General features: G+C 31.3%; 1 protein-coding gene across 1 annotated transcript; it reads right to left on the bottom strand.

The window, feature by feature from the left end:
* Positions 1-1,819: 1,819 nt before the first annotated feature.
* On the bottom strand, positions 1,820-5,121 carry LOC11417890 (uncharacterized). Its single transcript, XM_003589198.4, has 10 exons — positions 4,643-5,121; positions 4,448-4,564; positions 4,051-4,324; positions 3,705-3,856; positions 3,254-3,615; positions 3,064-3,163; positions 2,836-2,895; positions 2,663-2,746; positions 2,471-2,587; positions 1,820-2,315 (listed from the first exon to the last, which is right to left on the bottom strand). Exons 1-10 carry the CDS (start codon positions 4,718-4,720, stop codon positions 2,016-2,018), a joined length of 1,644 nt encoding a protein of 547 aa, XP_003589246.1. The 5' UTR covers positions 4,721-5,121; the 3' UTR covers positions 1,820-2,015.
* Positions 5,122-13,402: the final 8,281 nt, after the last annotated feature.

Here is a 13,402-nt window from a genome sequence, read left to right as displayed (position 1 = left end):
CACACCTAAAATTGGCAAAAGAGAATGATTCATTAATTCAATATTTTAATCAGGGTATATTTTTTTGGTTGACATATTTTAATCAGGGTATGCTAGTGGTAGATAGGGCTCCCCATTATTATCATTATTATAAAAGACAAAATCAGTACCCCTCTAAATTTAAACTCAATCCAGTGCAGACTAATAAAAGTCTAATATTTTTCTCCATTTCTTTTGCATAAGACAAAGTTATAGATTCCAAATCTGTCTACCATATACTATAGTATGATTTATGATTTGGCTATTGATGGCAAAATCATCATTAATAATAAAAAACCAAAAAGGACCTCTTTAAACTTTGAACCCTAGGCTTGTAGGCTAGGGCCTCATCCAATATTGGCCCCTTGGTTTAGGACACTATTTTTAACACATCCGCAAGTTACTGCATCAGGAATTTATCTCCCATAACCTTATTTACATGGATTTTAGCAAAAACTAATTAATTTAGCAAAATGAAACCATTTAGTGAAAATACAAATCAAGTAGTTATACTAGATAAGAACTAATGATCTAGGAAATAAAATGTTGAGTTAATTATGTCTATAAGTATAACTTAGATTTTCCCGTGGGAATGAGAACACGTAGGAGAAAGTCTCCCCAACAGGAGTTTGCGGACATGGATCATACCATAACCCCGCACCCTACGGGAACCTCATCCCCGTGAAAATCTGTGAGGTGGCTACAAGGTTAAAATCTCCCCAAGGCGGGGAATAGGGACGTGGACGCTTTGGATGACGGGAGTCGAGAGCGGGATAGTCCTCACCCTCACTTTGCCCTATTGACATCCCTAGTTGCAGGATATTTGATATGGACACATGTTCGATTCCACTATTCTCATTTTTCTTCATTTAATGTGTGTAAGTTTCACCACTAAATTATTTATGAAAAAAATGTTTAGTTAATTCGCCAAAATAAAAATAGGGCTTGAGTATGGACCAAGGAAATCATTGTAAGAAATCAAAACATGATTTTCTAGCTAGTAGGTATTTTTTCTTGGTAGGTGTAACCACAATAATATACAAGGAGTAAACTAAGTATAAAATAAATAACCTTTTTTGCTTCATGTAACTGCAAGCCACCAAAGTGCAATGAATACCATAATGGAGCTGTAAATGAGAAAGCACTTAACTGTTTGCAAGTATATTTATTGAAGAGGCCTCTTCTTGTGTTGCCATACCAAAAACTACCTTCTATGAATTGGACCACAACACTTGTGCCAACTATAACACACTGTATTTCACTATCAGCACTCTTGCTTTGGATGTTGAACAATGATCTTCAGCAGTACATGATGTGAATGCAGCACTATACAATAATTGGCATGGTAACACAAGACATTTAATATATACAGCTCATACTATTATAGTATTATATACTCTTCATTATTTTGTACTCTTTGTTTGTCAATGCAGTTACTAGTCAATTTGTGCCACACAGAAAAAGAATCATATTTGACTCTTTTCAGACACTGTTTTGAAAACAGTTTAGCTAAGTGCTTATGTATTAGGTCTTTTTATAACCAAGATAAATAAAGTCAAACTGTTTTTCATATAATCTATAAGCTGTTTTCGTAAGCTAACCTGAAGAACTTATAGAAATAAGCTGAAAACAGTTTATGGACATGTCATTAGTTGTTTCCATGAGCTATCCAGAACAATCTCACAAATGTTTATGCTAGTAGATAACCTCAAATAAACCAATTCAAACAGGTCCTCGATCATATGTGAGTTTAAAATTGAACCCTTTAAGCCCTTTGTAGATGCTTCACACAATTATATTGTTCATATCATAGAACATGCAAATTGCAATGCTTACTTTATTCACTATACTTGAGAAGGAATCTAAAGAAATCTACACAATGTGATAAAAGAACAGATGATAAATTTACATTATTTTTCTTATGAATGATCTACAGGTGTATACAAAATTGCTTCCTCGACATCAATAAACCAATATAGAGAAAAACTAAATCAAAATTATGTGCAAAACAAGTATCTAAAGCTGAAATCATATGGCATGATTTGTACAAATTGTGAGAGGGGCTCATTTTTTCTTTCCTCAAGCAATTTAATGGCTTCTTTTCCCAGTTCACTTGGTAACTGAAGGCAGATCCAATCCATCAGTGATTCTAAGTCTTTTGCGAAGTTCTGTAAATACCAATCCAAAAGCTTTGGGATCGCAAACTTGGACGTTGAAATTCCAACTGTTGCTTGTAAGTACTCTCTTTTGGCCACTTCCAGTTCATTCTCCACTTGAGATGCTGTGTAAACTCTCACCTGCATTTGGCATCATAGATCATGATAAAGCCTTAAACATACATATTACTTAAAAGGGCGATCGAATTTTCAACTCAAGTTTACTAATGCAATGAGACAAAATGGCGTGGAGCTTTGGAAGAAAACAAATTGTGTGAAATTACTCATCAACTTACAGCAGGAGACGACCAAGTTCCACAAGAGAGAGCAAATGTAACTAGAGGTTCTGAGAGTTCCAATCCATATATGCTTCTTGCTATCATATCATGATTTTTCGCTCCCTTGGAAATCGTCTGTTTTGAAATTCAGTGGTTAACTACTTATTATCATTCATTCAAATGCTAGAATTTGAAATGGACAAGACTTACAAATTTGTAGTGATGAGGAAGTCTTAAAATGAAATGCTCTATGGTTGTTGCACTTAGTATGTGTCCACCAACATTTATTTTTGCCTGCATCACAAGAAAACCGCATAAATTTGTGAACAAAGCAATACCATCCTAGCCATACGAAACTAAATTGTCTCCCTTATAGCCCATACCTTCCGCATCATTGCGACAGCCATTTCAGGATTATCCGGTATGCCATTCTCTATGAATTCCTGAATCATATTATGGTTTTAGAAGAAAATTAACTACATCACTTGAGATAAGCTATTACTGATTAAAGAGAAAAACAATAATAAATGCTTTTAAGAAAACCAGAAACTTTGAGATACAAGTTATACTATACATTATATATGTTATTCTAGTGGACAAAATAGACATACATTCATCATACACGAGTTATACGTGTTGATCCAAAATGCAAGCTTCTCTTGATGATTGAGGTTTTCCAAGTTGACAGAAGTTAGCTTCCTAAAAAGAAGTCTGCAAGTTTTCCATAATCAAAATATTGTTACTGCTAAATTTCTAATTCAAGGAAAAAGTAACAACTAAGTTGAATAAAATATGACATACTTCAACCGGTGCAGTAAAAACAAAGTATTTCCGGTTCGTTTTGCATTGAAAGATTTAGCATCAATTGCACATAAATGCTTGTAGGGACCAATATCCCTCCTTCCAAATTCCAGACAGATGCCATACGGGTCCCAAAACTCTGTTCCTTCAACACGGTTTTGAGGCTTTAGAGCCCATAAGGGCGAAGATATGTCGCCTGCAGAACCTGGATACTTCACTGAACTCATTCTCAAGAGAATGCTTGATAAGCACTTCAGAATATTTTCCGAAATCACATTTGGACAGTCAGCTTCTGTTGACATTTGGTGTGGACTAGGTTGTCTTAATTCTGCAATTTTCTGTTCTTTTACCCTTGGTTGTTGCTGCACAGTGGGAAATATCACAATTCACAATCATTAACTACAAGGAATTTCTTTTCACCTACTAGTACTAAAACACAGATGACAATTACCTTCCTTTTCGGAGAATGCGACTTTTTATGCAATGATGACTTATTGTCAACATGAAGATTTTTTATTGGACTTCTACTCATTTGCTTGGAGGGTTGCAGCCTGCTCTTGAAAGAATTAGTGCCGGATCGATTCTCTTTTCCTTGTCCATTATCTGGCAAACCAAAATGCACATAAAAAAATTCTCAGGCTCAAGTCTAAAACCATAAAGTGACACTTCTAATCATTTTAAAACTGTCCTAGAGGGTTTGAACTTTCTCACTCAGGTTACAAACTCATACTCTTACCACTGAGTTAACACCACAAGGACTAAACTCCAATACACAATGGTGAATTAATCTTGCTCACCTTGGAGTGGTATGGTAGGCCTAGTTGTCGACGTTGCTGCTGGATTATCATCAACTGTTTGTGAAAGAGACTTCAATTCATCCAATTTAGGACTGTTCATTGTTGATGCTGTGTTTGAATTGTTTGGAAGAGGTGATAAATGCTCCAATTTGGTCTTAGAAGATGACAAATAGACAGCTTCATGATACAAATCCTGCCTGAAATGCACAACTTTCTCTTCAAGCCAAACAATTTCCTCTTCCAAAACTGCCACTTCAGCTAGAAGTGCTAGTATCTACATACAAGTTTTATTCAACAGTGAAATATATTTCTAACTTAGCAATAGACAGAAGTACTTTTTTTCAGAAAAGTACTTAAAAACAGAAGAAAACATAGAAAAAGAGATTCATTTACTAACATAAGGAGGTAGGTAAGGAGGAAGTCGAGGTAAAGCTCCTAAAGGTCTATTGAAAGCTCTCTCTAATGCCTTGCGAATGTTCTCCTCATGCTTAAGCTTCTTCTTCAATTTATCCACCTGAAATTCATACAATTCAACTCAGTTTCAAATCAATAACAATACAAGAAACAGTGTCAATTATAATTTACTACATACATCTTGTTGCAATGCCAACTTTCTTTCTATGGTTGAGGATTTTCCACCTTTACTTCCATTTCTCAAGCTTCTTTGCATCTTCTACCTTTGAAGCACTTCTTTAAGACAATTAAAATCAAATCTTCTTTATCTAGACATTAAGAGAATCAGCTCAGTGATCCAAGAAGGATTGAAGAACTTGACAATAAATGAAGTATCAAGAATCAAGATACTTCCAAGAAGATGTGAAACTAAAAAAAGAATGAGTATATAATCAATATATATATATATATATATATATATAGTAAGAAATGTTATATATGTATTGAATAAGAAGAGTATGGATAGTAGTGTGGTAGTGATGGTGAAAGAGAGTGTTTGTTGAGATTAGATACACAGTTGTTGCCAGTTCCACCGCTATAGATATGAAAAAACTATATATTATAATAATATATTTTGAAATATAGTGAAGTGTGAGTGTAGGGGACAGAAAGAAAGAAAGAAAGAGTATATAATATATAGTACTATTTAATTTAATATAATGTATAATAAGGTAGCTAGCTTACACTTGTGAAATGGTGAAAGAGAGAAAAAAAATATAGAAAAGATAGTATTGTAATGGGAAAATGACTAGAGAGAGGAGAGATAGATATGCATCTAACCTTAGCTAGATATATGGTCCTCAATGCTGCAGAATCAAATGAAAAATTAAAAAATACATAAGTCACGCCTAGTTAACTCATATTGAATTGGTGGTGACTTCAGTCCAAAGTTTATGTCATTATAAACCGACATGCACCTTTCTATTTTTAGATTTTTTAAGTTCTAAGTGTTTAAGGGGTGCATCATGCTAAAAAAAAAGTCATAAAGTCAAAAATACTCATTAACATTTGTTATATTAATTTCTTTAATTAATATCTTAAAAACACTAATTACCATTTTTTTTAAATGGTGTTATTTAACTATTACACAATTGATAACGTATATTGACACTCTATTAAAATGTCATTGTGATGTGATTTGAAGAGGAAAAAACATTAATTTATAAAAAAAATATATAATTATATCAACACCGTATATACACACATTGTCGAACAACAATGTTGTCAAAGAACGTTTCTTTTTTTCTTATTAGATTTCTTTTACGCAGACAAGAAAGTTCAAAGTTACTATATTTTAACTTTTAACTTTGAGTGATTTCAACTAAAAAAAACTCTAACTTTGAGTTATTAGAAGAAAAAAAAGCTTAAGTTTAAGTAAACTAGTATTTTTTACTCCTTCATATTGTGATTTGAAAGAAAAAACTATTAATCGGCCAAATTTTTAAATGATAATTTTGTTTGCTAAATTAAAATTTAATTTTTTTTTCTTTTCAAATTTAGCACTGCAATACTAAAAAATATGGTAGTCTAGTTCATACTTAACTTTTTCATAACACAACTTCTTTCTCATAGCTTTCTTTGGTTAGTGGCGCTTTAAACATAAAGCATGTGTAAATTGTGCAATTGTCAAGTTATGTTAGGTTTTGACAAATTCTAACACTTCAACGATCTTTGTAAACCTCTATATATTTGAGAAAGATTTGATTATCTCGTATTCGGTTGTATTCAGGGACGGATCCATATTGGAGCAATGTGGAGCTAAAGCTCCACATGCTTTTTACTTTTTTTTTTCTTCCAATAGATAAAACACATACAACACCGTATGCGCAAAGTCATTTGCAACTTTTGATGTGAACAAATTATTGAGGATGACTGAATTTTATCCAAATTATTTTATAGATGTTCCGGAAGTAGCGTTACACACTCAACTTAAGAATTATGTTAAAAATGTTCGATCTGACCCAAAAGTTGTTAAGTTGTAAGGGCTTTCAGATCTTTGTGCAAAACTTGTGGAAACAAATAAGTGCAACACATTTGCTATGGTTTATAAACTTTTGAAGTTGACTTTGCTCTTGCCGATAGCAACTGCAAGTGTTGACCGTGTATTTTTAGCTAATTATACACTAAAGTCTCGATCCATCTTTGGTTGTTTTTACACTCGCTTAACCTAAAATTGGATGAGGACAATTTGTCTGGCCTTAAATCATCTGGTTGCCAATCTCGGCTAGCAAGTTATTTATGTGTTTGTGTAAACAGTTATCTGTTTGTTTTTTTAGAACGAATTCATTGTTGCAACAACAAAGAGATATTTGTCTAATAATTAACAACTCAACTTTTAACCCATAGTGAACAAATCGCTTTTTTGTTTTTATTCGGATATGAAAAGATTGAGAAAGAGATACGGGGAAAAGCCAAATAAAAGGTAAAAGGAGAAGTGAAAGAAAAAGGGAAAGAAAGAGAAGCATGATTAAAGAAAAGGTAAAAATGATGTTTTTTTTTAAGGAAGGTAAAAATGATGTTAATAATTATACAAATAAAAATTGATATGGTAAAGCATATCAATAGTATTGATAAAGATTATCATCGGGTAAAACATCAAGAATGAATCTTCTCATGTGTGATTTATATATGAGGGGAAAATATAATCTCTCATCATTCAATAAGAGAGAAACACATTATTTTTTAAATAAAGTGAGTTTAAATGGTGAAAGATCACATTTTACTCTCTCATATGTAATTATATACGAATGAATCTATTCTCATAAAATATCAATTGATTATCAATTGTCATTGACATAAACAGTTTAAAACTTAGTTCAGTTTAGCTCGACTCATTAAAAATTAGATCAGTTTAAAACTTGACTTAAATTCGTGATGAATTTTTTTACAAGTACAAACTCGATTCGATTCATACTTGTGAACAACTCAATTCAACTCAATAGCTCAAATAAAATAAAATAAATGGCAAAAACGTCCAATGAGCACAAAAGCAACTCAAACAATTTCAACCAATCTAAAAAATAAATGAAAAATAAATGCAGCACTATGAATAGTCATAATACTATTGATCTATTCTCCCATATGTCAAATACCGTTTCTTTTATAGGCAGTCTCGCTCTCTACTGTACACAATCTTGCCTCTGTGGGACTAAGTATGTTCAGACAAAATATTTTCTTTGATAACTCATGCAGACATATGAATTGAGAAATAGGGTAGTATATCATAAGGAATTAAAATAGACAATTAAAATTAGAACTGAGAGTCCCGTGAGCACAGCTCAGTTGGTAGATAATGCATTGTTATATGTAGGGGTTGGAGTTCAAATCCCGAACACCCCACTTATTTACCTTATAATATAAATTCTAGCCACTAGATTACCTGACAAAAAAAAAAATTAGAACCGAGAGACATAAAAAAAAAAAAATTATATATACGAACTCATAAACATGATATACCATAAGCAATTAGTTGAGTTCATAAACGTGGAATATATGTGTTCTTTTGTTTTTTTTCTGATCACATTTCTAACTCAAAATATGACAATATATAATAAGGTTAATAGGTCTTTACTTCCTGCAATATAGGTCACTTTTGGTTTTCCCCCTGTAAATTTTCTTTTGTCAAATTTCGTCATTGTAAATTTTTTTTGTATTAAAATAGCCCCTAAGCCAGCTGACTGTGTATTTTTGCTGATGTGGCACGCTGAGTTACCTTTTTCTGATGATGTGACGCCCTGACTGTATAATTATTTTAATTTTTTTATTGTGCACACGTGACATTTTTGATTTTTTTTTTAAATAAAAAAATCTTAAAAAATAAAAAAATTCTAGAAAAATTTATAATAATGAAAAAATTAATATGTATCGAAATTTTCAAAAAAATTATAAAAAAAAAAATCTTAATTAAGTTCCTGAAAAATTCTAAAAAAGATCAAATTTCTGAAAAAAAAAATTGAAATATATTTTCTTATTATTTAAAAAAAAATCGAAAAATTCAGGAATTTAAAATATTTCAGGAATTTAATTTAGATTTTTTTTTAAAATTTTATAGATTTTCTTTCATTAATTTTTCTAGAATTTTTTTATTATTTTTCATGGTTGAGCATAGGTGGTTTGACTAAAACTGTCATTTATGTGCGTTTCTGGAGTTGGAAATAGAGAGATAAGACTAAAACTGTAAAAAATATATATAATTTAAGGACGATTTTGTTCGATTTAAAAAAACAAGAACCATTTTTATGAGTTGGTCAAAATGATAGGATCAAAAATGTAATTAAACATAATATTAATACACTCCTTGCGACTAAAATTAATCACCGCTAAGTGGTGAGGAAAACTTCATACAAATATAATGATAACTCAAAAAATAGAGTTTCACTTGGATATCATTGTCTTTGTTCTTATCTCTCTTATCTATTGGGTCTCTCACCTAAGTATCTATGGGTCCAAATACCAATGACACTCAGGTATTTTTTTTATTTTAAATATGGGTCCAAAATGTAACGCACTTATAGTAGTCGAGTACTGTGACTGAAGATGGTTCTTGTCTTTCTTCCTTATTTTCTAATTTTGCTTGTGGATTGATTATGTTTCGTTTCTTTTTTTTTTTTTTTGGTACATTATGTTTCGTTTCTTATTTGTATGAATTAATTTTTTTTGGTAGGAGACAGAATGATTTTCAAAATTAATCGATCAAATTTTATACTATACACAGTGACTAATAAATAAATGATAGGAGACAATAGAATATTTCTCAATTAAAATATTTAAAAAACAGTCCAAAAGCAATGATGATTCATTTTATATCATGTTTGAATCTGCATCGAAACATAAATTCTAACGTTCTAATAAATTTTACCATGATTTTATGAAGATCCATTTTAAAACATGGATAGCACTTATGTTACTATTAAGGTATCATCAATGATATATAAGTATTACTTTTCTCATCTTATAGAATTATTGCGTGCCCTATTTTTTTTCTTCTAAAAATACCTTTGAAGCGGATTTCATAATCCGAACTCGTGTTTTCCTTTGTTATAGGGTGAAAAAATGAGTTACGGATTTTTTCGAATTTTTCAATCCGAAAACTTCAAAAAAATAGAGCGCATTACATGATTTTTTTGGATTACATAATCCGAACACCCCATAAACATCCTTTTTCAAGGTAAAAACAGTTCGGATTATATAATCCAACACAAATTTTAAATATGTTTGTAACATGGATAGTCATTTTAGGGACAATAATTCCTAACTATCATTCTTCTGTTTTAGGTCATTGTTACATGTTCTTAGTCAAAAATCGGGTTTTCGGGCTACTTGATCGGATTGCTCTGAAACTTTCCCAGAAAATCAGAAAAATTCAAGGATCATGACTCCCTTAGAAGAGACTTCTTACGGACACCGCCCCTCAAAATCCAAAATTCCATCGTTTAGATCCATTTTTAAATTTTTCATATTCTTAGAAAAATCCGAAAAAATTTGCATTAGTTTTATTTGATTTTTAGAATTTTTTTGGTGGTATTTTAAAAATTTTATGAGTTTATTTGACAAGTTTTTAGTATTTTTTTTACTTAGTTTTTTTGTTGTTTTTAAAAGAAAAATTCAAAACTGCTGAAAATGTGAGAGAGTCTGATGGCTGATTATGCATAAGAATTGTCCAGATTTTAAAATCCGAATTAGTGAAACATGAATTTGGATTATGAAATCCGAACTGCACAAGACATTTTTGAAAAATTTACAGGATGCGGGAGAAGGTCATATAGTGGAAAAAGTAATACTTATGACATATACCATTGATCAATTAGGATGCTACCCTTTGAAAATAATATATCAAATAAAATACTTATAAAATAACATTGATATATGACACACCTTAATTGATCAATGATATATAACATTGATACTTTAATGGTACACAAGTGCAACATATCAAAACATATATTGGTATTGTTTAACTTTTTTCATGTACGTATCTCTAAAGCTTTGCAATAAGCCAACTTTATCAATAAGCATAATTTACATGAAAAGGGGAAATAATAATAGATTATTTTATATTTTTTAAGATCATTTTATTATTGAGTGAAATTTTATATAATTGTTCATTAAATAATTTTGATTCGTTCTCTAATATTTATGGGATATTTCTGAAATTTCACTCAACTTATAATTAAAATCACAAGAGTCAATGTAGACTTAACTCAGTTGACATGAACATTGTATAATTTATATAAAGGTAGAGGTCGAAGCTCAAACACCATAATTATTCATCTTACGAGATAAATTTTTAGTCACTAAATTATTTAAAACAAAAAATCAGAAGACCTCAATAGTCAACAACATTCGTGGTTGAAAACAAAAAAGTCAACAACATGTCTCAAAAACGTACTAGTATACGTTTACCACAACGTTAAGCATTTATGCTATGTTTGGATATAAAAGGAAAGAAAGTAAGAGGAAAGATTGTTAAAGAAATGAAAGTGGAGAGAAAGTGATTGGAAAGTGAGATGATTGTTTTAGTTGTTTGTTAGGAGTGAAAGTGGTGAGAAAGTGAGAGGAAAGAAAGATATGTAAACAAGAAAATGACAAAGTTACCCTCAAACAAAAATAAAATGTGATTAGAGAAAAATATTAAAATAATATTATGGTTGGGTATTTATGTCATTTCATTCCAAAAGCAAAGCTTCCTCTCACTTTCCATCCAATTTAGGGGTGACTACATTTTGAGTGGGTTCCAGCATAAAACTTTCTTTCCTTACCTTATTGTTGGCAAACCAAACAATGGAAAAGAGAATATTCTTCAACCTTTCTCTCCTTCCTCTTTCTTTCCTTATAGTTTCTCTAAAACCAAACATAGCCTTAGTCCAAAAATGTACTCAAAGTCTACAACATGGTACGCTGTGGTAATCATACATTGTTGCACCTAGTTCAAGCGACAATATTATATAGGTAGCTGCGTTGTCAATTTTTTTTGAAAAAAGTTTTTCAACTAACAATGATCGAAAATTCTAATTTCTGAATCAGAAAAGACAAAGATCTCATGAAATAAATTTGTTGTATTCAGAAGCAAAACCCCGAGAAACTATTTTACTTGGTGGTAATCCGGAGAGCCGTTTCTACGAATCTGGAGACTCGGTTCTGTAAATGAAAAGAGACCCGTAATAAAATAAAAATTTATTTTTTTTAAAGAACAATGTTCTATTTAAATTTTTAAAAGATAAATACAATGTGCCGTATATAAGCGGTACATCAAAATGTGAAAATCATTATCGTATATATGAGGAACCTCAAACCACCCTTCCAAAAACACACCCACCTAACACTTAGTTGGGCTATAATTTTTTTTTTGAGGCCCATGCCTTGGAGAGACCCAGTTCTATTGAGCGATTTGCACACCCTAAGGTTCTGCCCTGGTAATGCGACAACGATGAATAATATCAAAAAATCAAATTTTGATTTAGATTTGGCAACCAGTTAGATAAAAAAGCTCAAGAGTTTGGAGATTGAGGTCCAAGTGTTTGTACTATAAAGATAGATTATAGACTATAGTTATATGTTTAGAAGCTGACAGTATGAAGCATGTACATGTCCTATGGCCATGGCTTTCTGGAGCCATAGTACTTTAGATGGTTGTTTGGTTGTAACACGAGGAATAGGAAACAATAAACATAATGACTTTTATGTGATCACTGATAAAAGGTGAAAAGCAGCACCTTAATTAGTTAGAAATTGGTCCCTTTTGTTGGGTATTATTGTTACTTTTACTTTGGGGTGGGGCGTATGTGCAATAAGTTTTTTATTTTTTGGTTTGTTCATCATCATGATATTTAGATTTAGGGGAAAAAGATTCCAGTAAAGCAGCGCTAAGCGTGAGTAAATAAAGTCTGATAAAAAGTTATTTTATCCAAGAAACGAACTCGAGTTCTTCCGAACAATTTATTTTTAAGTAAAACTCATTAATCACTTGAACGTAATTGGTGTGCATTAATCTTTGTGTGAATGTTATGTTACCTTCTCACAACCAGAATCATATTAAAGATGCATGGAAGTCTAATCATGTCTTCATTACTAGTATACCTGACTAATTTACCATTATATCATTAGGATTAGGATAGGATTAGAATACAGTATAGGCTGGTTCACCTTAACTTTAACTAGAGATACTCCAATTTTGTTTAAAAAGATCTTGACCAATTGGAATAGTTATGCATTCATAAATTTTGATTTTGCTCATTTTACTCAATATATGTGTGAGACTTCATTCCAACAATTGCTAATTGCTATAGCGAGTGAACAACCTACACCAAGTTTAATTTGTATTGTCATTGCCAAATTTAATATACATAAACACTGTATCAATGTTGTTAAATGGAACAGAGAGAAATAATAAGGGTTAATAACAGTTAAAAATGGTTGTGGTACATAATGCATATCATGTGTTAAATGAGACAATTCACTGAAAATACAACTTTTGCCATTGACTTGTCAGCATGTATATGGCTTTATTATCCTGGAACTTTGCCAGCCCTTTTTCTGGGGTCCTCATTTGCTTCAGTCCAATATTTCAGAGAGCTAGCAAAGCACTTATCAATGACCAATATGTTTGGATCCACATTGAAATCCCTTCAACGTATGCCAACTTTGAACGTGATATATTGTTTTTAAAACGGTGTTTGGGTGCAAAAAAAAAAAGAAGTGCTTTTGCGCTATAGAATCAAGCTCGTATTTGGAGATTCTAGGGCAACTAGAATCAATTCTAGTATATATTTGTCTGACACAATAACATCTTTTTCTCTATTACCGTTATTGTCCTTATAAATTGCTTTTAATGTTGAAACATTTTTCATTTTATGGTCTATCATTAGATCCATTTTGGAAATTATATATTTAAAAACAATTT

This window comes from Medicago truncatula, chromosome 1, assembly GCF_003473485.1.
Source record: "Medicago truncatula cultivar Jemalong A17 chromosome 1, MtrunA17r5.0-ANR, whole genome shotgun sequence".
NCBI lineage: Eukaryota > Viridiplantae > Streptophyta > Magnoliopsida > Fabales > Fabaceae > Medicago > Medicago truncatula.
The sequence above is the reverse complement of the archived record's forward strand: the minus strand, read 5'-3'. Positions and strand labels throughout refer to the sequence as shown.

Excerpts from the sequence above, each read along its gene's own strand:
- LOC11417890 (XM_003589198.4), bottom strand. The coding sequence starts at position 4,720 with ATGCAAAGAAGCTTGAGAAATGGAAGTAAAGGTGGAAAATCCTCAACC. Across the intron at positions 4,325-4,447 it reads CTCCTTACCTACCTCCTTAT|ATACTAGCACTTCTAGCTGA; the intron begins GTTAGTAAATGA and ends ACTTGTATGTAG. Across the intron at positions 2,588-2,662 it reads TTCCTCATCACTACAAATTT|ACGATTTCCAAGGGAGCGAA; the intron begins GTAAGTCTTGTC and ends ATTTCAAAACAG.